The sequence below is a fragment of the Oscarella lobularis genome, chromosome 6 (genome assembly GCF_947507565.1).
Source record: "Oscarella lobularis chromosome 6, ooOscLobu1.1, whole genome shotgun sequence".
Classification (NCBI taxonomy): Eukaryota; Metazoa; Porifera; class Homoscleromorpha; order Homosclerophorida; family Oscarellidae; genus Oscarella; species Oscarella lobularis.
In genome coordinates, this window is record NC_089180.1 from 433,609 (window position 1) to 454,836 (window position 21,228).

Sequence of the window (21,228 nt, forward strand, 5' to 3'; positions counted from 1 at the left end):
TTTATTTTAGTTTCTGACGATTCGAGGCGAGGGCAACTGCGTCCAAATGTAGGCTCGTTTTTTTCTATTCCGGACCCTGCTCGTCAATAAATTGACTGCCTATTTTAATTTATGCAGAGGTTTTTAGCGCGGTACTTCCTACATACACTTGACTCCTACGCACCACCTCCGTACTGTACAGAATAACTATATAGAGCCAAGACTTCATATCGCGGGGAACAAGTCTCACCCCAACCAGCGTCCATGACGACAGAAGCATTTCTCGTCCTCCTAATCGCGGCAATAAGCGCCACATCAGGTACAGTGTATACACAAAACGCGTACGGCACGATATGGAGCAAAAAGAGGCAAAGATCGTTGGGATCTTTGGAGAGAGGACTCCTCGCGAAAAATTTACACTTTTTACAGATTACTATACAGTAAAAATAAAAATAAAAAAAATCGAAGATCTTCGATTAATTCCGGGCTATTCTCTTCACTATCAGTTTCATTCTCCTTCTCGGAATCTTCTGGTTGAGCTGTCGATGACGTCAAAACGTTCTGCGCCTCTTCGACATCTTTCTTCACTTGTTCGTTCGACAACTACGGATTGAAACTTCTCAACGAGCTTGGAATTGATAATTCGATTGAGCTAACTTTGTGAGCTTTTAAAAGGATTGCCGCAGGGAAAGGTGGTCAGGAATTGTATGGAGTATTTTCGAACGTTGCTCAATTTGTCTTGAAGACGATCGACTATTTTTGGAACAAGACACTGCTGCGTTGCCAAGGGAATGGCCTAGAGGTGAAGAAGATATGGGGGCTCTACTATGCAGCTATAATGATTACGCGTCAAACAAACCTGTTTCTTGAACAAGTTTAGCCAGACTTGAAGACATTTGCTGCGAACAAACGCGTTGACGTCATAAATGTGTTCCTAAAAAATGACGATGAGCAGTCATTAAAAGATAGGAGGAGATATTGCCATCAATTTGTTGAGAAATTCGTCTCGAGTTGCCTTAGCAACGTCGTCTACAGACGGCTCACTTAAAACTTGAGCGACAATCGCTCCAATTGTAACAAGGACAGAATTCCTCAAAGAGTAGTTCTAAAAGAACAGTGATTCAATGCTGGTTACGCGCCAGAGAACCGACCTCTCCATCCAAATGAGGCAGCAGTGAACTAATGATCGACAAAACAATATCCGGAAGACGCTCTCCAATCTCCGCTACAAAAGTGGCCAATGCACGCGTGCCACTCGTATCACGTGACATGTCTTGGGGATCAAGACTACCCATTTCCCTATATAAAGAACCCCAAAAAATAGATCTGCTAATAAGTTAGGTGCCACAGCGCTCTTCTTACCTTATGAGTTCTACAACAATGGTCTTGGCTTCGAGCTGCCGTCCGAAGTACTCAACGGCTTCAGCCAATGGGATGCAGAGGTGTTCAAAGTCTTGCAATAGTTGAATAATCTTCAATGTAGCTCCTAAAAAGATAACAATAAATTCTTAAAACAAATCGATTTTCAGCTCTTACCCATGCAATGATTGCATTTGCTGATAGCAATGCCCAAAATATGAAAAATGTGTTCCTTTGCCCCTCTCTTTCGCACGGTCTCCGAATTTTCTAACAGTTTGCAGCAGCAGGAAGTGACGCACCTACAGAAAGAAAATCCTGCAGGCTGCTCAAATTCATAAGCATCTCTGTATGACGCACGTGACCAAATTTTCCTCGAGAATAGGCGGATCCCACAATCGCTTCCGATCCATTTCGAGCATCTGTTCAATGCAGTGAAGTCCGCGATCGCGCGCTTCATCCCACGAAGCGGCGTTCCCCCTATTGGCCGCCGTTTTTTGACCCTAAAAAATATTCAATAACAGTTTATATCGTTTCTCCGGCCGCAGGCTCTTACTCTCTTTTTCTGAGTTGCAATTGTCATGCTCGCCGGCTTCATAAATGTCTCAATAAATTGAGTCGTCAGATAACAAAGCATCTACACGCATACATTGGATTAAGCTATTATTTTATGTTCTTTTTTTCCTCGCCTTGATAGCTGTGCAGTGTCTCTTCTTCTCTTGATAGCTCATATCCCCTTGATCCAGCATAGCATCCAAGGAACTGCACAGAGACTCGAGCCCTGAAAAAAACTCCCAAAATTATAACTTCCTTAGCTAGGATCTTGGGTTCACATTTTATCGACGTTTTCCACGCCTTTCTTTTTGTCGGCTGGTCCAATTCCTCCGCAAAATGACTACATACGCGATTTCGAATAAGTTTCCCCGCCGATTCGGGCGTTTGCTTGCCTGAGGGCGCTAAAGAGGGTGTCGAAATGGGCCGTTATCGACAGATATCCGGCGCTAGATAACGCTTCGTTCGCTTCTAAAGAGAAACCGTAACCAGCGTGACCGGATAGTCGTTTTTCTTGCCTTCTAGACGCGCTGTGATCGCTGACGGCAAATGCATCCTTCGAACGTAATATGCTGAGCGCGATTCGACCAGCAGATCGTCTCGCGAGACAGGAATGACAAAATCCTGCGACATTTTCTCTCCAGAGAAAATAGCCTTTGATATCAAGGAAGAATTCAGACGTGATGAAGTTTACATAGGCACGTGACGAAGTTTACATAGGCACGTGACGACAAGATGACCACTTGCACGTTACGTCACAGTCGACGTCACAATCGAACCGAAGACCCCCCCCCCCCGAGATATTCCAATAAATGGCTCTGAACGCGCGCTCCATTTTCTCCCTTTCTGCTATTCAGATCAAATTGGCATTTTACCTACCTGTGGAGGGGTTGTTGTCAAACGCTTAGTTGGCAGGATTTACCCCGCAAAGCAGCTGCTTTAGCGCTATCGTCTTTTTTTCAACGCAGTGAAACTCGCGCCTATGCGAAGGCACAAATGGGTTTTTGTAGGAGATTAGGGATACCGATGTTTAGTCCCAAAACTTTGGACCAGGTTCAGTAGAGGCGTCTTGTCTGATTTCTTTTTTTTTTACTACCGTTGCGTGTAAACTTCCGCTTTTCCCAGCCTACGCGTACGCGTACGAGACCGTCCCGTATCAGCTTGCCTACAATGAAGCGCAGCAGTGCGAACGACGATGGCTCGGTAAGAAGGCCAGAGAAGTGGACGACGGTGGTGGAGGCAGCATAAATAGAGATGTGGTCATACGTCGACTGACGTGACTTTCACGACGGCGGGACACTGCTGCACGTCTAGAGACGGATTTATCGGCGCCGACCACTTGAGAACCCAACTGACCGCCTATAGCGAGAAACTGAGCGAGATCCGTGACGTCACCTCTTGCTTCTGAGCTCAAGTACGCGTTGGACTCGTGCAACAAAAGATCGACGTCGTAATTGGCCGAAGCACCTGCTTGCTGTTCTTCCTGTTATGTCATTGTAGTGATGAACGTTTTTTTCATTACTTTCATGGGTATTCCGGTTATTGTAGTGCGCTGCAGATTGTATTGATTTTGAACCAGCCGGCACATGTGGGAAAATATTTGATCGTAGGCGACCGACTCAAATTTCAGCTGCCGAGAAACGTCTAGCGTCTAATCAAGCAAATTTTCCACTTGAAGGAATGTTCGAAGATAGACTGAGATGACTCTGACGGTAAACATTAATGCACAAAATTTCGGCATTATTGCTAAACCCATAGCAACACATTGTACCTCAAAGTGCTCAAAAAAAACCCGCACTGACCCTTCATCCAGTAACTTCTTTACCATTGACTGAAGCCTTTCAGGAAAAGAGACGCTAAAAAATTCGAATTTACAGTCAATATTAATTAGCACGACTCAAATACATGTTATCGGAGGAGAGTGACGTTATGAGTATGATGAAAGATCGAGCGGCCAACGTTCCCATTTTCTGCCTTCTCGCAAGCACGCGCTCCATTCCAAAAGCGAGCCGCTTTTCTTGCCATTCACTATTCGACTTGGTGTGTTTTGATGACGACGATTGATTTCCATTGAGGAGAGCGAGTTTCGAGAGCAACTGCATGAGAAACGCGTCGTCAGAAGTCACTTTTAAAACGTTTTTTTCACTTTTCGTAGATCTTGAGTTTCGGTGACGTCAAATAATTCCTCGTAGTAATTGTCTTCGCCGCTAACCACGGCGAAGTTGATCTAAAATCGACGTTGCGGTGCGTTTTGCGCTTGCTATTCGATTCGCGACCGTACGTTCGCTTTGGGAAGGAAGAGATCGTAGAATATTCTTGCGTATTCGACGGCTCCTTCGATGGCAAAACTCCAGAGCGAGCGCATCACTTTCATCGTGTTCTTTTCGTGCCCGCCTACGGTTCCTCTCACTTTGCTGACGTCTCTATCCATCGGTCGTGGCCCGTAAGACTGCATTTCGGGGCCGCGATCGTCCCTTGCATCATGCCGACAGGGGGCCCCCGGATAAACTTAAACTGAAGAACCGGAGCCTGCACTCCAGAATGATGTCCCAAGGATTAAAACTTGGAGGTTATTTGTCTATCTCTATACCGCGCCTTAGTACTGCATTGACTTTTCTCAACGTGAGGCCCCTTTAGGTGGTCTGAATCTCGGCGGCCAGCCGCAAGGAGGAACAACGCTAGGACTGAACTTAGGACAGACGCTGCAAGGAGGAACGGGTCTTAAGCTCGGAATAGGACAGCTTCAAATTCGTCAACAGCCCACTGCCAGCATAGGCAGCGGTGGCGGTTTAAATCTCGGTCTCGGTCTCGGTCTCTCGGTCTCGGTCTCGGCCAGCAACAACAGCAGTCGACCTTAGGAGGCATCGGGAAAGGAACGTTAGGCTTGGGTCAACAACAGCCACAAGGAGGCTTGTCGTTGGGCAGCAGCTTAGGCAATGGCTTAGGAGCGAGCGGATCGACTTTAGGCGGCGGTGGAGGGTTGAAACTGGGTCAACAGGGCACGACTGGTATCCTAGGCGGCAAACAGGAGTTGAGCGTTCACGTGGAAAGCATTGGAGGCCTACCGAACGATCACACGGAAGTTGTTCTCTACGTCGTCGAACTAAGTTTCTTAAGAATACCCCTCGGTTGTTCGTCCGTCGTTAGGGACGACCAACTCCCGAGTTGCTGAGGCGTCGGCACGTGGACGTACGACGTGAATCTTCCCGGATCCGGTTACGGTTGATGCGTCGTCGGCGTGACTTTCGAAACCGTTTTGCCGGCGAGGTATTCGCTCGACGCCGCGTGAACGGCGACGGCGACGGCGGCACCCGCGTTCACATGACGAGTACCTCGTTGACAAGAATATTGCGCGTGGCCAAGTCCCTGTGGATGTAGCCCATGCCGGAGAGATAGTCCATTCCCGTCCACAGCCATTTTCAGCTGGACTTTGACGTCCAATCGATTATCATTTTCCTGGGAATACAGAAGGTCTAATCCGACTACGAATCGAAACTTCTACTTGCCTCCAGGTAGTGGTCCAAAGATCCTTTATCCATGAATTCAGACAGAATCGACACTCTCGGACCCTCCAACACGACTCCGACCAAACCCCAAGACGTTGTCATGATCAAATTGGCCCATAATCGACGCTTTGACGAGAAAATCATTTCGGCTTTTATCCGAAGCTCCAGCCTTGGGGGAAAAATTTTCCTAAGGGCCTCCTCTTTCAAAAACTATTTGCTCTATCTACCTTGAGGGCTTTTACCGCCACCTTCATCTCCTTCCCTTTACCTTTCCGCCTTTTCTTAATGTCCGACTCCAAGAATAGAAATCTGACGTAGACTTCTCCGAACTCGCCTTCGCCTATGCCCCGTTCGAGCTTCACTTGATCTGGAGAGATTTTCTGCGTGTTATCTAAGACGGCTGCGTCGACCGCTCGAGCTGTAGGTCAACGGATCAACGTAAGTCTTCTTCTTTAGCTTCTTCATGTCCTGTTCAAAGGGAGTTTCAAAACTTCGCTGAAAGCGACCTCTGAAAGAAGATGCGTGAAGAAGAAGAAATAAAGAATTCGGATTTTAGACTGACTAACCTTCTCCAAAGGATCAAAAAACGATTACAATAATAAGAATTACTGTTCCAAGAACAGCCGCCACTATGATAATAATAATAATAATAGTCTTTCTGGTGGATTCTGAGAACAGCAAAGCCCCCCCGTGAGAAAATCAACAAATTGTTCCGCGCAACATCCGTCAGCATAATATCGGCAACGTTTCTTCTGTATTCCTTATATGGGCATAGTACTTATTTATTAGTAAGACATGCAAAACAAAAAAATGTACAATGAGTCAGATCTCACCTTTTTTGCACTGAGGTGAAATCCAATCAGCCCACAATATTACTCAATCACGCAAGCCAAAAATATTCACCGGGTTTAATCTAATGATTTTCATAAATTGGTGTTGAAATTCCCTGACCAAGAGTCATATCCTCGTAAGCATCTCTGCTATTGAGTCGTCGCGACTGCATCAGCTCATATTCAGCAAATCCTCGTTGTCCGCGAGTTGCCACCTTGACAACAGGCAACCTATCCGGAGAGAAACCCCTCTCGTTCACGACGCCGAGCCTAGGATCCATCATCTCCAAAGACATTCGTTCGAAAGATTGAAGGACACTCGGGTTCACCGGGGTCATATCTACGTAGGAGCTCCATGACGGGCCTGGGGTGGCGACAAACCCGGAATCACTGCGCTGATGATGACAGTGACGCGGCCCTTCCTCCTCCATCGTCATCTCCTCGTATTCCTCAATGTCTTCAGGCGGAGGTTCGGTTGGAGGGGAGGGCGTAAATTGAAGATTCTCTTCAAGAGATCGCGGTGGACGACCCGGACGTCGAAACGTGTCGTCCCTGTTGCCGGACGGAACGGGAGCCGGGACGGGCATCTGAGGCCTATAAAGTCGGCCGGGTTGAAGTGACGCACTCGACGGAGCCAGGGAATCGTCTCTTTTATTTCGAATGCACTGGCTACGACTTCTATGATACGGGTTTTGATTGACCGGATACCCAGATGGCACAAGGGGACCAGGTGCCAATAATCCTCTTGATCTGTGTGGCCCATAACGCGCTTCTATGTGGAAGAGACGTTCCTTTTGAATCTTTTGAAGATGCTGCAGATTGTCTTCGGTCTCTGGAGAAGGTCGCCTATCTCTCGACATTTGTCTAATGAAAAATAATCAATAACAACGACGTTTTTTATTCGCAGATAAATCTTACATTAGTACGATTCGATGAACTTCCTTGGCAACCTCTTTGGACGCCATCCTAAGCCACATTGTTCCGTGGCCAGAAAACGAGCTTCTTCCCGGTTCCATAAAAAAATCGCTACCGTTGAAACCACAATTACGTATGCAACCGAGACGCCACGTCCATCGCATCTCGTGATCATCCGGATCGACGAGCTCAATGGTGAATTCGTTGAGAATAAAGATGAATTCGCAGCGTTGAAAGTGAAAGATGCCGCCAAGTCCTTCGGGCAGAATCGTGACGCGCCACGCGTGAATGAAATCGAAGTCGGGCGCTTGACGACCGTCGACGCCGCGCGGCGGAAGAGTCGCAATGTCCAATAACCAGCCCATTTTCTCCTCTCTGCTAGCGCACGCCAGCACGATTACTTCGTTGCGAAGATGGATGACGAACGCGTGCTCGTGTCGCTTCGACGCGTCCGTTTTGCCGCTGACGCTTACTACGTCGATCAGGAGATAGACTTTGCGCGCTTTCGCGACGTTCTTTTCGTCGTAGAACTCGATTCGCGCCTCGCCGCGATCGGAAAGCCTAAAAAGGGCGACGTATCGCGTCGCATTGATCGCGCTCTAAGAAAAAAAACCCGGTAAGTTTATATTTTCGCTCGCTGGTGTATGAAAAAATGCGCGGGATCCTAAACACGCTTGGAATGTTAGCACAGACTCGAATTGCCTCGGGCACGCGTCCAAGCGTTGTGGGGGGAGATGGCGCTCATCTGCGTAGCAGCCCTTTTTTAATTGAAGTGCGACTTCAATCAGAGGGACACTCGCGCTCCTCGTGTGACTGAATTTCCAACGGCGGAAAAACGGGTTGACGTGTACAACGTATGAACGAAGCGGCTCGTTCACACGGGTTCATATAGATTACGTAATGCTGCGCTCTCTTCTCTTTTGGGTCTGCACTTGGTCGCGATGGGCACGGTGCCATTTTTTTTCGAACGGCCACAATTGGCTATACAGTAGAAGTAGCGAGATCTCACCTTGATTCGCTTGAGCGGTCCTTGACGAATGGCGTGTGTATCTTGAATTAGATTTTCCTTTCGCTTGTTCATGGTGCAATCTGAAACAACAACGGTAGGTTAGGTTAGGTTACACAGTGACGCAGAAAAACGGAAAGGAAGCGGCCTGGTCTGTGTTGTGTTGCCCGCGAGGGGCGTGGAACAAACACGTGGCGATTTCTCCCAACGAAACCGCCCGTTTCGGTGCTGGAAACTGAAAAACGCGCGAGAAGCATACTACTTGTAGTGTGCGTAACGATGTAGAAGGCGAAGAGAAGCGCGCGCGGTCGGAGAAACTGCCTCTCTCGAACGGACGTAACTAGACACGCTGGAAAAAGTCGTACCTGTCGATGACGGAACGAATCCAGTGGTTTAGCGCGTAGTGGCACCCCTCGCGTTCGACATACACGCTGGTCGAATCGTTACGCGTTACGCATGCGCACTGCGATCATAGCTACAAGCATAAAAACGTTTTTCGTTGTAGCGACGGTCTCGAAAAAAGCGAGGGTCCCGGATAATTTCTGTTTCTCTGCGTGCATATTCACTGCAAACTCAGCGACGCACGCACCAGACCTCTACCAGCTCGTGCAACGCACACTGGCATTGCAAGGCGAGCAGGCACGCTTTCGCTTGCATTCACGTGCTCGACCGTCTGCGCGGCGGTCTAATTGGGCCCTGGGGCGGGGGAGGAAGGTGTAAACACTAAACAGGTGTCCAAGAACGCCCCTGCAATGGCCTGCATAGACAAGCGACCCATTTCCTAACCGGGCGAACGACATGACCACGACAACGACGGAAAACCCTTTCTACATCAACTCCGGCGTCGGTGGCGTCGCGAACGCGGGCTACGCGCCGGTGCTACGCCCTCCGTCCGAACCATCGTACATTATTGCCGACAACAGCGCCTCGAGCTTGAGTGGATATCACATGACGCAGTCGCTTGAGTGGATATCACATGACGCAGTCTCCTTTGGGACCGTACACGTACGGAACGAGCGATTGCGCCGCTGCTGCAGCGATGACGCCACCTTATCGACCCGTGCCCTCTCCTCCTCAAGCGGCGAGCGGATGGCACGGACTCGCCTCTACGCTTCACGACAACCATTCCAACTACGCGTCGCCCTATCAGTTTTCCTCCCAACTGTCCAACGGCACGAATCATACCGATGTGGGATGGACTCGCTACAATTCTCACGGCTCTGGCCTCGCCTTAGTCTTCATAAGCGGTTTTCTTGTCATTTCCACATTCCTTCGAGTCGGTCGTCGTCTCATCGGCTCGCTCTGTCGACGATTCGCGAGACTCCTGCTTCTTCGACGTCTTATCCGACCATTTCTTGACCGCTAGGTGAGCCAGTACAACATTACTAGTAGCCATACCATCAGATTTTCGAGAAGCGTCTAAACGTGCGGTTGCACAGCACGACAAGTCTACTGCACTGCGTACTGCGTACTTCCTGACGTCGCTTGCTGCTGCTGCTGTTTCGTTGCACTGACGCCGTCTGCGAATGTCGTCGTCATTTCGCAAAGCAACGAATAATCCCTAGAAACCTTGCTACTCCACAAGATTCTTTCCTTCTTCTCGTCTCCCCCTTACTTGTTTTCTTTGAATCCGCCGGCTGATTTGTATGCCATTATGAGTGGAGCAAAAAGCGGAGCTAGGTCGCGTCTTCGCCATGTGCGACGTCGCGTTGAATAGAAAGACCATGGTGCGATAGATGAGCCACGGCTCTTGGAGATCCGATCCGAGTTTCGCCGCTCGACATTGACAATTCTCGATCACTTCCTTACAAAGCTCGCCAATCCACTTACTGGAGGAGAAAAAGGAATGAACGTCAAATGTACATACTGTACATATATGGTAACAGAACAACCAAGCTCTAATCATAACAACCTCAATAATAAAAGAAACCCCATTCGGAATCCACACACACAGTACCTCGGCATAAAGAAGATGGGCTTCGGCAAGCGACCTCACAATCGTTTGAACGACGTTCCTTCCCAGTCCGCCTTCTTGAGCCGAACTCGTGGCCTTCGCCAACGTCGCGACCACCTTCTCAACCCTATTCACAGAACGCGTGTGACCGCGTCTTTTCTTGGCCATCGACGACGACGACGACGATCCCGTCATCTGTAGACGCAATCGCGAACCGCCTAGAGAATCTCGAGTCGACGACTGAAGACCGATTGACGACGACGATCCTTTTAGACTCGTTTTGCTGCCGTCCGCCTTCGCGTCGCCGGCGGACGAAAGTTGCCATCGATTGTCGTCGTACGAAACGCAAAATCGGGCGGCGGATCGAGCGATGTCCCATATTTTCTGCCTACGCGCTAATTTGGCTAAATCAGCCCAGAGGAGAACTCTGTACGAGTGCGAGAAAAAAAGTGATTCACTCTATTATATAGGACATTGATTGGCCTTACCTCTTCACGTCCTCCTCCGTGGAAACCGACTGAACGTGTTCGCGCGTCTTTCTCCTTGCCAGTTCGTAGCGTTTTACGTCCTCCTGCAATTTTTGAGCCAACGGAATAAGAGGTTCGTTCTTTTTGCTCTTCGCATTTCCCTTGCCGCCTCCGGCACTCCTTCGCTCATCCAAATCATCGTCGAGAGTCCAAGTGAACTCTCGCGGTGCAATGGCTTTTCCGGCGACGACCAAAATGTCGTCTACTTCGTCGTAAGTGTCGTCTCGACATATTCCCAGCACGGCTGAAATCTAGGAAAATGAATTCGAAAAATGCGTCTCTTCTACGCGTGAAAAGAACCTGTTCGACAATTCTTCTCGGATGAGCCAGACTCTCACTCGACTGATCAGTCGTCGTCGTCGTCGCACTTCTCAAATGCAGTCGATCGATTGCGAGTGATAGTTCCTGAGAAAACGTCCTGCTAGAGTCGAATTTTTTCGCCTGCGCAGAGAAGCCATTCTCGCCGGATAAAAAATACAGTATAGAGGGCTCACCGCATACGCGCTGGCCAACGCCTCGTCGATTTTGTCCTCATCTTCCTTGCACTTGGCCAACTCAATGTGAACTTTACAGCGAAGATCATAGAGCATGCTAGGGAAAACGACGTCGCGAGGTCAACAACTCTCACCCACCGCAGGTCGCCCGTGGCGTTGAAGGAGAAAGTCTCTAGAAGTTTTTCGTCCAGAGTTTCGACCTAAAAGCATTGCCCTAGCAACCAAACGCGAAAATTGCGAAGTCATGCCTTTGCTTTCGAAGATGAATTGAATTCCTTGACCGTGGCAAGAAAACTAGCATAGTCTTCCTAATAAAATTATCGATTTCAGTCAGGTTTTTAAAAACTTCAATTAGAAGGTGTACCTTGTTTCTTGGTTTCGGTAGAGCGCCAGATGTAGCTTGAAAATGATGCAAAGCCTTGGCAAGAAAAAACAGTCAAAGAAGAAGAATATTTCATCAATTAAAATACTAACCTGGAATGCAACGTGAAGTTGAGACATTCGATCCATCTTAGCAAAATCCGATATCACGTACTCGGGCTCGTCAAGCGAATCCTTCAAAGATTTCTAAGAGGAGAGATAGAGATAGGGAAACATATATCTAAAATTCGTTCATTCATAATACGAAATTGACGGTGAGTGGCTGTTTGACTTGAACGGCGACGCCGCCCTTTTGGTAAGAAGAAAACGACGACGTGTCGCCAATGCTGAAACTGTACGGGCCAAGAGGCTTGACTTCCATAGGAGTACAGTCATTCAATTCCGTCATTCCCTAAAAAGAGATAAATAGGACATATACGTATTCTGTGTCTCTCTCTCTCCTTACTTGAACTTCTGAGAATGTGACGAAGTCTCCCGTCGAAAATCCATGCCGCGAATCGTCGGGACACGTCACTACGCCCACTTTATCCTGCGTCACGTGAGTCACAAGACTGACGATGGGCTGTTCGCCCGTCGGATCCGAAACGACAAACTTCTCGCCAAAATCGCAGAATATGTGCCTAAAAATAAATACTCATATATCCAATAATAATATTATCAATTATTATCATTGAACCCGAATAGTCCAAAACTTTCGGCGACGATCAAATGAATTCCATTTCGATGAGCGAAATCGCCGAGACGACACTGTTCCTCCAGCGACGACGTCGCCAAGACGACCACCTGAAACTTTGCAACAAAGTCTTCGGTGAGAGTTTCCGTGTGTGACGTCAGAGGAACGTAGGTGTTCAACTCGGCGAGACGCGGAAGAGAAACTGCGGCGCGATTCTTTCCAATGTCGTCTTTCTTCAGAAAAAACTATTGGGGGAGTATTAGTTTTTTATGTTGCCAAGGAAACGTGTGTGGAGGACCTGCGACGACAAATCCGCGATGGCCACGTTTCCCGTATCGTGAATTGTCACCGATTTCACACCGGATAAGATGACGTTCTTGGCTAATTAATTAATTAATTAATTAATTAATTAATTAATTGGATTTTTTCGTTGGCCGTTTCTTTTACCTATTTCAACGCCCAGTCCGCGCATTCCCGATATGAGGACGTTCGACGCGCCCATTCGTCTCATCGCGTCGTGTCCCAATACGTACCTGCGTAGAATCCGTGCGCACAATTGCGCACGTTTTCTTTTCGAATCGAAAACGCGTCGTTTGGAGCCTTACAATTGACGCGAGTAGAGTCCCTCGTCTATTTCGCGTGCTTCTGTCATCTGTGCGAACTTGTCGTCACGTAACCAACGCGATATGACGCGACGTTCGTCTTACGTTCTCGTCTTCGTCGAATTCACTGATTTTTGATTTTTTCGCTGGTGGCTACGTGCAAAAATAGGCACATTAGGAATTATTCAGTGTCTATAGAAGCCGTCCGGCTTCGCTGAAGGACAAGAAAGGAAGAGAATTCACTTTACTTACGCTCAAGTTCATGACACGTGTGAACGTTGATATCGTGACATCATCATATTGAATTGACATCACGTGACAATGCTTCAGTCATTTTTATAAGATTTCCAATTTATGCCCCCCCCACTTTCTACAGTAGTAGTTTTAGTTAATTTGCTGTTTTTAAAGTATGACGTCACTCGCTCAGCACTTAGCGCACGTCCTGCTTTTCTTGCCACTGTTTGAGATGCTCCAGAAGAGTAAGAAGACTCTTGAAACTCAAGCCGAGGCACTGAAACGTGGTGATTTATGCATGTCGTTTTTCTACGCCTCAACAGAATTTCTCGCACAGATGCGGGGGCCCCTTGAGCAAGGCGCGTCAAGTCAGCTGCATCCTCTCGCCACTAAGCGATCCCTCGCCGCACGCACCCGAGCTTCTCCTCATTCCTTTCACCTCCGCTTTTCCTCCAGGCCTCACGTATGCGACGGGAAGACCAACCAAGGTTTGTGTGTCTCTGCACATGCATGACACTGCATTTTCATTTTAGAAGTAGGTAGGACGGTTTAGAGGCTATATATAGTAGCACCCTTCCCTGCGGTTTAGACCTCATCGTCTCTTTCAGCGATGATAGCTCGCTAGGATTTCCATTGGCTTGTAGCTAAGTTAGAAGACACGACGCCGACTACTTCATTGACTATTTCTTCTGACATCAAAACACATTGATACTATAACCATTACACCAAACGTCAAAAAACGAGACAATTCTTGAACTAGTCATACGCAGAAGTCCCAACTCGAGTCTACGCCTCTACTAAGGCACGAAGAACTTCATGTATACGGGATAGTGATCCGACACACTATTCCACGCGGCAAACGCTTTCATTCGATACTTCTTCGTGACATGATCAGAACCGACTTTAATACGTTGACGAAGGTCAGGAAAGACAAACGGCGAAGTCGTTCTAAGGGGTTCTATGTGAAGAATTTCTGGATTGTATACGTGGCAATTCTCAACCCCCGGCTTGTTCTTTTGGGTCACCGGCCACACGTAGTCCAGTCTCTTGAACTTATCGTATTTTGTAAAAGTCGCACCTGACAGTCCAGCCATTTCACACCTTATAAGAAGAGTTGGAAAACAGTCGTCGCCGATTTCAAGTATATAATTAATTCTCTTACTTGTGCTTGGGATCAGTGAAGACGCGGTTAAAGTCGCCGAGAAGAAAGGCATTCGTCCTCTTTTCTTGCGGGACTTTTTTCTCAGCTTCTGCGCGGTATTTCTCCCCTGTAGTAACGCTGGCGCCGCTGTCTTCGTTTCTTACGTGGACGTTTTTCCTTGTGCTGTTGCTGGAGTAATAGCCCTCACACTTTTATAACACCCAAAAATGATGAAACGACTGTTTCACCCATTGCTACCTGTTATTTATTTATTTATAACCGCTTTGTGGTGCTAATGGTTTTGCGTGTTGTTACAATTTTAGACATTGGAAAAATCCTATCTATTGAAAATCAACGGAAAAGGTGAGGAGACGAAAATACTATATATTTAATTTAAGTAAATTTCTCCAGTTGCCGAGCGTCCCCAGCACATGCTAATGCGCGTTTCCGTCGGCATCCACGGTGAAGACGTTGAAAGTGCAATTGAGGTAAAAATAGTGAGAACAAGAGAAAGGAAGCAACGGTCAATCTTCATCATAGACGTACGATTTGATGTCAGAACGCTGGTTCACCCACGCATCGCCGACCCTTTTCAACGCGGGAACGTGCAGACCCCAACTGTCCAGCTGCTTCCTACTCTCAATGGCAGACGATAGCATTGAGGTAAGCAAGCATAGAAACATAGACTAGACATAGGTAGACATATGTTTATATGTACTCTACGTACGTACGTGACTTAATTATTCAATTAAAGATCTTTAGTTTTGCATTTACCACATAGGGTAATATTTATGACGTACTTGAAACACGTATAAGAACTTAAAATTAAATATTGAATTTTATTGAGGTGTTACTTAATGAATAATTAAAATCTTTACGTATTTACCACATAGGATAATATTTATGACGTAAATATACATGTATGTACTTGAAATACGTATAAGGACTTAATTAAAAATTGAATTTTATTGAGGTGTTTCTTCTAGGGTATCTACGACACGTTGAAAATGTGCTTCAAGATCTCCAAATCGGCGGGCGGAATCGGTCTCAACGTCCACTGCATTCGAGCGACGGGAAGTTTCATTGCCGGCACGAATGCCAATGGGGTGTCGAACGGTCTCGTTCCCATGCTTCGCGTCTACAACGCGACGGCGCGCTACGTCGATCAGGGCGGCAACAAACGTCCCGGCGCATTTGCCATCTTCTTGGATTTGAAAAAGAACACGGGAAAGGAGGAGGATCGCGCGCGCGATTTCTTCTTCGCTCTCTGGATACCGGATCTCTTTATGAAACGCGTCGAAGCGAATGGGAAGTGGTCGCTCATGTGTCCGGACGAATGTCCGGGATTGGCCGACGTTTGGGGCGACGACTTTGAGGAATTATACACGAGGTAAGAATAGGTGTATCCTTATTTATTTACTTATTTATTTATTGTTTCTGTAGATATGAGGCGGAGGGGCGAAGCAGGAAAGTTGTCAGTGCTCAGAAGCTTTGGTTCGCTATATTGGAGGCTCAGACGGAAACGGGAACGCCTTATATTCTGTATAAGGATGCGTGCAATCGAAAGAGCAATCAGCAAGTGAGTGCAAATTGGATCCATCCGCCAATTCGACGCTTTGATTTTTTATATATAAGAATATTGGCACGATAAAGTGTAGCAATTTGTGCACGGAAGTCGTTCAATACAGCAGCCCTGATGAAGTAATCTCGCAAAAATAAATATGTGATTTATTTAATTTTTTTGCGCAGGTTGCCGTTTGCAACTTGGCTTCTCTTGCTTTGCCCAGATTCGTCACTGCAGATAGAGAGTTTGACTTTGAGAAATTGGCTGAAGTGACTAGGGTAAAAATAAAAACTTGGTTCAATTCGTTTCAGCAGAATGTACCCTCAATATTAATTAATTAATTAATCACTAGGTTGTCACGAGAAATTTGAACAAGATTATTGAAATCAACTATTATCCTGTCTACGAAGTAAAACGGAAAAGATTCTATTATTGTTTGCTATTAGATTTTTTTCTTTGCAGGCGGAACGCTCCAATAAGAGACATCGTCCAATAGGAATTGGCGTTCAGGGATTAGCTGACGCCTTCATTTTGATGAGATATCCATTTGAAAGTGAAGCGGCGCAAAAACTCAACAAGCAAATCTTCGAGACAATCTACTTCGGAGCCTTGGATGTAACGATTATAATATGAATTGAAAAATCAAGATTATTAGATGGAATTGTTGCTTAGGCTTCCTGCCAATTGGCCAAAGAATTTGGCACCTACGAAACATATGAAGGATCACCAGCAAGCAAAGGGGTGAAGTAAAGAAAGAAACGTTTACATATAAAATATCATATACTTTGGATATTAGATTCTTCAGCACAACATGTGGGGCGTTCCAGATCCAGAGGGTCTTCGCGATTGGAAGCGCTTGAGACGAGACATCGAAACGTAAAAAATATTATATCACATGATATATCGTATCCGATAGTTGATTTCTAGTTTTGGGCTTCGTAGCGGCGGCGTCGGCGATTCAATTCACCGTCGATCGGTCCGTTCAGAAGGCGGCGGCCAAAGCCGTTCGCAGTCAAAATGCGGCTCTCGTGATGAAAACGCCGACGCAGAGTCCCAAATTGGAATTCACGCTCAAAACGCCGTCGCCCGTCATTCCCGGCTCGAAACCGCGGGTTCGCCTTCGCGAGGAAAACTCAGCAGGGGCAGATTGACGAGGAGGAGAAGGAGAACGACGCGTCGCAGTGCGCCGGTGAGGAGGGATGTCTCATGTGCAGCGCTTGAAATTTGGGAGACAGAAAAAAAATGGGGGGGCAAATTTTTTTGTATGAGAACGAATACATGTACAGTCTGTTTCAGTGTCATGCAATTTGAGTATGTGTCTCGGATACTGCATATAGCTTTTTTGGGTTAGGCTTTTTTGAAATGTGCAGATAAAAATAGCAGCAGAACGGTCTTTTATTTAACCTTGACATTTGCTGTCCCGGATATTAACAAGTTATCCGAGTGCGAACGAGATCGTTTCCTGCCTTATCCTGCGCTCATATGGTCGTTTTAAGTCATCTGGAAGCATTTGGGATGACTTTAATTCTATGTAGACCGTTCTTCGTCGACAACTTGCTACATTGTCGCCGGAAAAACGCGATCTCATTCGTTCGGGGCCAGGATTGGGCGACTTCGTTCGCGAGCGCACGACCTTGGACGCTCCACCGACCAACCCCGCTCACCTGAAGAGGAGAAAAGGCGAAAGGTAAACGAAAAAAAAGACTCGAACGTCGTTCGAATAATTATTTTTAGACTCGTTCTTCCGCCGTGGCTTCGAACGAAAATCCCCGTCGGCGAGAACTACGTTCGACTGAAGACGTCGTTGAGAAAATTGAAATTGAAATTGAATACCGTAAGGACTACGTACGTATTGATAAGCGTATAATCTAATAAAAAATTCGCAGGTATGCGAAGAGGCTCGGTGTCCGAACGTGGACGAGTGTTGGGGCGGCGGCGAGACGCAAACAGCAACGGCAACCATTATGGTAAATGTAAAATTCTATCTAATTAATTAATTAATTAATTTTTGTACAGTTGTTGGGCGATTTGTGCACTCGAGGATGTCGTTTTTGTTCGGTAAAGACGGCGAGACGTCCGCCGCCGCCGCCGCCTGATCCAAATGAGCCGAGAAATACGGCGGAAGCCATTTCCGAATGGGGAGGATTGGACTACATTGTATTGACTTCGGTCGGCAGAGAGCTTGACGAGCGAAGAAACTGGAGATGTGTCACTAAAAGCAGAACAGGAAGACCCAGGACAGGGAAGGACATTGAAACAAAAAAATTGCTGTGCTGTGTTGTCTACTTTGCATTGTCTGTTGTTTTTTTGTTTACTGCATATTGTCTGCTGCTTTTCGTTTTTTTTTTTCAATTATTTGTGTTTTCTTTTGTTGCAGAGGCCCACGTGACTGGCTTTTGCAAACGTTCCAGTATGTCGATAGCTCAACGTCGTCTTCTTCTCGCTGCAATCGTTTCAGCCCTTCTAGCTTTTGCAGTAGCTCGTTCAGACGTCGTACGATTCGTCGTAGGCGTCGCATTGCGACTGGTCGTCGGTGCAACGAGCTTCGCCTTCGGAATTCTTCTCGTCGCAACGCGAAGCCCCTATCGAACGAAATTTCCTCGCCTTCCAGCAAATCCCCTGACAGCAATCATAGCAAAGGTAGCAGCAACAAAGAAAGAGCGCAGCAAGCGAATGATTTCGTCACAGAGAGCGACGTCATTGTCGAACGCTTCCACGTCCGATCCAACGACGACTGGAAGACCGACGATCGTCTCACGAGCTCTCGATCGAGCGATTCAAGAAGGTTAGAAATCGACGAGAGCTCGACAGAACAAAAAACAAGCCATTTCCAAAAACAGTTCTCGAGAACACTGTCAGAGATTACGTCATGTCTTGGTATAAAAAAATCGGCGAAGACGAGCCAGGATTCAAAGCAGTCGTAATGTAAAATTTTATCGAGTGTAGTAGCAATTCGCTTTTTCATTCTCCTCTATAGGGACGAAGCGTGGATTGTTGTGCAAAAGGCGACGAAACGATTAATATCAAAAAGTGGACGAGTTGAAAAATCCGTGGAAGCGCATAGAGGAGCTGTTCTCATGGGACGATGGAGTCACGATGGGACAGCATTAGTGACCGGTACAGTATATATATCCAATGTATTATTGATTTATTTGATTGTGTCTTAGTTGGGGAAGACGGTCAGGTGAAAATCTGGTCTCGAAGTGGAATGTTAAGATCTACGTTGTCTCAACTGGAAACGCCCGTTTACGGAGTGGCATGGTCGCCCGATTCTGATCACGTGCTCTATACGAATGACAAGCAAATGGTTATTAAACCATTGCAACCGTCAATGAAGCCAATCATTGTAATTAATCATAGAAATAATAAAGTAGGTCTTATGTAGTGTCCTAGTGGAAAGCTCACGAGAACTTGATCCTGAAAGTGGATTGGAGTCCCGTTAATAATCTCATCATATCAGGATCTGAAGATCGAAGATACAAAGTGAGTTTATTTGTCAGTCCTAGAGTCGGAGCTTAATCTTCTTCTTGTCATTGAGGTTTGGGACAGTTTTGGGCGTTTGATCTATTCTAGTCAACCGCCAATCACCAGCGTTTCGTGGTCATTCGACAGCCAACTCTTTGCCATCGCCCTCCGGCGAGTGCAATTCAAAGCATGGGAGATAAAAAGTCCTAAAAAATCAATAGCAATGATATGCTTAGTATTAATTAAACGTTTGATTAATTAAGGGAAGCTAAGATGTTGATGACTGCAGCTGGGAGTGCCACTTGTTTCTGGTTACCACGGCGACAACCAGAGCAATGCAAAACTGAGAGAGGAAGCGGAGAAAATCGGATTTCCTGTGATGTTAAAAGCGGTGTTGGGAGGAGGAGGAAAGGTAGAAAATTCAAATATTTATAAGCACGTGATTTATTATTATTAGGGTATGAGGATTGTTAGGAATCTGTCAGAATTCGATGATCAGTTGGAATCCGCGAGAAGAGAAGCCAAGCAATCGTTCGGCGACGATTGAATGCTGGTGGAGAAATACGTCGAGAAGCCGGTAACTTAAATACTAATTTCCTTGCAGACGTCTTATTATATCTTTTGTACCAAAATTGGAGGACCCTATTAGAGTCATATTAGGCAGTGTAGAGCGTGGTAAATAGTACCAAAGGCCTAAAATCAATGAATCGCTTCCACTGTAACACCATAGTATGTCATATGTATAACCTTTACAGTGGAATGTCCACTTGTCACGACTAAACTCTTCCAAACTTATTCTGTCTAAACTTTCGCTACAACTAATCTGTTCATAAAACCACTTTGCAATATGTATATACGCATAAGGAACGTGCCCAGCTGCGCCACGAGCTCCAAGAAACCCATTAGCCTAAAAGGTCACTACTAAAAGAAAAATAATTGTATTTTTGATATACTTGTGGCGAAGCCGTGAGCACTCGATACGTTGCCTTTGATTTCATCAAAAGATCAACGTATTCGTCGGTGAGGTTCAGATATCCCGTTGCAATCGACAACGACGAACCGGGATCCGTTCCCTCGAGGAGAGCGCGCGTCGCCATCTGATCGTGCCGCAGGTCGTAAAGTCTCATCTGCACGAGAGGACATATCCACGTGTCGGACGTCTTTGGCATGCCGCGCGTCGCTCCCACTTCCGATTCCAAAACGTCACATATGGAATCTTGTCTGTATGCATCCTTGGAAAGAAAAGCGAGCGGATAAGTAGATAAGTGGCCGTCTTTCTCAGCCCCTTTTCAGTAGTGAATTCTATTCTAATCCCGTGGAGCCCAATGTAGAAAGACAGAAGGCCACACATGATCATTTTCAGAAGTCCTATTTAGTTGAGATTTATAGGTACTTCATAACTTTGTATAGACACGCACAGATTATGAACGCTCCTTGATAAACGCCACTCTACTATACCCTATGTGTTCCTCACCTCCCAGTCTAGATAATGTTCAGCTAGCTCAAAATTGGTTAGAAGAGAAACTGAGCAGAGGAGTTTGGGAAGTTCGTCGTATCTAATTGGTTGAAACCGACTGTCCTTTGTAGAACTTCGAAGAGGAAAAAACTAATAATAAATTGTGTAATTCAATTTAGAAACTGACCTCGTGATCGCATATTCTTGAAGGCCCGAATGGAGTTTGAGAGCACTGAAAGTTCCCATGCAACCTCGCAGCTTCTGTCCGGGGAGAATTTTCCACGAAACGAAAAGAGGGCTATAAGGACAAAACCCGGATTAAGAATACTAGCGCAGAAAGGGCCCCCCAATCGTAATCCGAAAGAAACATCGACCGACGGACACCACCTTACTATTCCTTATTAGGAAAGTCGAGATTTCGACTTTTCGGAGAATCGATTTTGCGAAGGTGGCCGATCAGGACGTCGAAACAGAAGTAGCACATCGCTGGCTCAACGATTCGTACAGACGTGATGCCATTTCGCGGTCCTGCTTGTAGCTGGCCCGTCCTTTGTGGCCATTTATAGCGCGCTAGTCGTCGTATTTATATCCGT

The 21,228-nt window shown here is 46.6% G+C and overlaps 7 protein-coding genes across 8 annotated transcripts; 2 read left to right on the forward strand and 5 right to left on the reverse strand.

The window, feature by feature from the left end:
* Nucleotides 1-379: 379 nt before the first annotated feature.
* Nucleotides 380-2,523, reverse strand: LOC136187973 (condensin complex subunit 1-like). Its single transcript, XM_065975670.1, has 13 exons — nt 2,406-2,523; nt 2,283-2,358; nt 2,169-2,230; nt 2,025-2,116; nt 1,892-1,972; nt 1,696-1,838; nt 1,516-1,637; nt 1,342-1,465; nt 1,131-1,278; nt 962-1,084; nt 839-913; nt 637-775; nt 380-582 (listed from the first exon to the last, which is right to left on the reverse strand). The coding sequence occupies exons 1-13, from the start codon at nt 2,518-2,520 to the stop codon at nt 488-490; spliced, it is 1,395 nt and encodes a 464-aa protein (XP_065831742.1). The 5' UTR covers nt 2,521-2,523; the 3' UTR covers nt 380-487.
* A 1,004-nt stretch (nt 2,524-3,527) lies between these two features.
* LOC136188027 (uncharacterized) lies at nt 3,528-4,369 on the reverse strand. Its single transcript, XM_065975755.1, has 5 exons — nt 4,169-4,369; nt 4,034-4,114; nt 3,793-3,983; nt 3,690-3,743; nt 3,528-3,633 (listed from the first exon to the last, which is right to left on the reverse strand). Exons 1-5 carry the CDS (start codon nt 4,340-4,342, stop codon nt 3,543-3,545), a joined length of 591 nt encoding a protein of 196 aa, XP_065831827.1. The 5' UTR covers nt 4,343-4,369; the 3' UTR covers nt 3,528-3,542.
* Nucleotides 4,370-6,128: 1,759 nt separating this feature from the next.
* Nucleotides 6,129-8,602, reverse strand: LOC136188565 (insulin receptor substrate 1-like). Its single transcript, XM_065976300.1, has 4 exons — nt 8,510-8,602; nt 8,148-8,227; nt 7,142-7,737; nt 6,129-7,087 (listed from the first exon to the last, which is right to left on the reverse strand). Exons 2-4 carry the CDS (start codon nt 8,217-8,219, stop codon nt 6,307-6,309), a joined length of 1,449 nt encoding a protein of 482 aa, XP_065832372.1. The 5' UTR covers nt 8,220-8,227; nt 8,510-8,602; the 3' UTR covers nt 6,129-6,306.
* A 2,660-nt stretch (nt 8,603-11,262) lies between these two features.
* Nucleotides 11,263-12,945, reverse strand: LOC136188383 (ubiquitin-like modifier-activating enzyme 1; the record flags this gene model as incomplete). Its single annotated transcript, XM_065976132.1, has 11 exons — nt 12,881-12,945; nt 12,779-12,825; nt 12,621-12,706; nt 12,472-12,554; nt 12,177-12,418; nt 11,946-12,120; nt 11,745-11,891; nt 11,594-11,686; nt 11,484-11,537; nt 11,368-11,427; nt 11,263-11,319 (listed from the first exon to the last, which is right to left on the reverse strand). Coding segments are annotated over exons 2-11 (1,044 nt in total), but the record flags the coding sequence as incomplete, so codon positions are not given.
* LOC136188104 (ribonucleoside-diphosphate reductase large subunit-like) lies at nt 12,934-17,078 on the forward strand. The gene is made up of 14 exons (XM_065975826.1): nt 12,934-13,293; nt 13,347-13,497; nt 14,474-14,513; nt 14,562-14,638; nt 14,691-14,813; nt 15,137-15,540; nt 15,594-15,729; nt 15,786-15,851; nt 15,900-15,992; nt 16,067-16,123; nt 16,177-16,329; nt 16,387-16,455; nt 16,511-16,590; nt 16,642-17,078. The coding sequence occupies exons 4-14, from the start codon at nt 14,582-14,584 to the stop codon at nt 17,063-17,065; spliced, it is 1,662 nt and encodes a 553-aa protein (XP_065831898.1). The 5' UTR covers nt 12,934-13,293; nt 13,347-13,497; nt 14,474-14,513; nt 14,562-14,581; the 3' UTR covers nt 17,066-17,078.
* Nucleotides 17,079-17,135: 57 nt separating this feature from the next.
* LOC136188587 (uncharacterized) lies at nt 17,136-19,926 on the forward strand. 2 transcript variants are annotated; one of them, XM_065976320.1, is made up of 13 exons: nt 17,136-17,199; nt 17,250-17,401; nt 17,449-17,548; nt 17,601-17,681; nt 17,731-18,354; nt 18,403-18,499; nt 18,555-18,639; nt 18,692-18,831; nt 18,882-19,060; nt 19,108-19,197; nt 19,253-19,382; nt 19,443-19,591; nt 19,637-19,926. In XM_065976320.1, the coding sequence occupies exons 1-12, from the start codon at nt 17,197-17,199 to the stop codon at nt 19,457-19,459; spliced, it is 1,698 nt and encodes a 565-aa protein (XP_065832392.1). In that variant the 5' UTR covers nt 17,136-17,196; the 3' UTR covers nt 19,460-19,591; nt 19,637-19,926. The 2 variants fall into 2 exon arrangements, with proteins under 2 accessions (XP_065832392.1, XP_065832391.1); XM_065976319.1 differs by having other exon boundaries at nt 17,731-18,499.
* On the reverse strand, nt 19,675-21,149 carry LOC136188384 (CDP-diacylglycerol--glycerol-3-phosphate 3-phosphatidyltransferase, mitochondrial-like). Its single transcript, XM_065976133.1, has 6 exons — nt 21,028-21,149; nt 20,823-20,933; nt 20,654-20,768; nt 20,133-20,411; nt 19,866-20,086; nt 19,675-19,729 (listed from the first exon to the last, which is right to left on the reverse strand). The coding sequence occupies exons 1-6, from the start codon at nt 21,117-21,119 to the stop codon at nt 19,675-19,677; spliced, it is 873 nt and encodes a 290-aa protein (XP_065832205.1). The 5' UTR covers nt 21,120-21,149.
* Nucleotides 21,150-21,228: the final 79 nt, after the last annotated feature.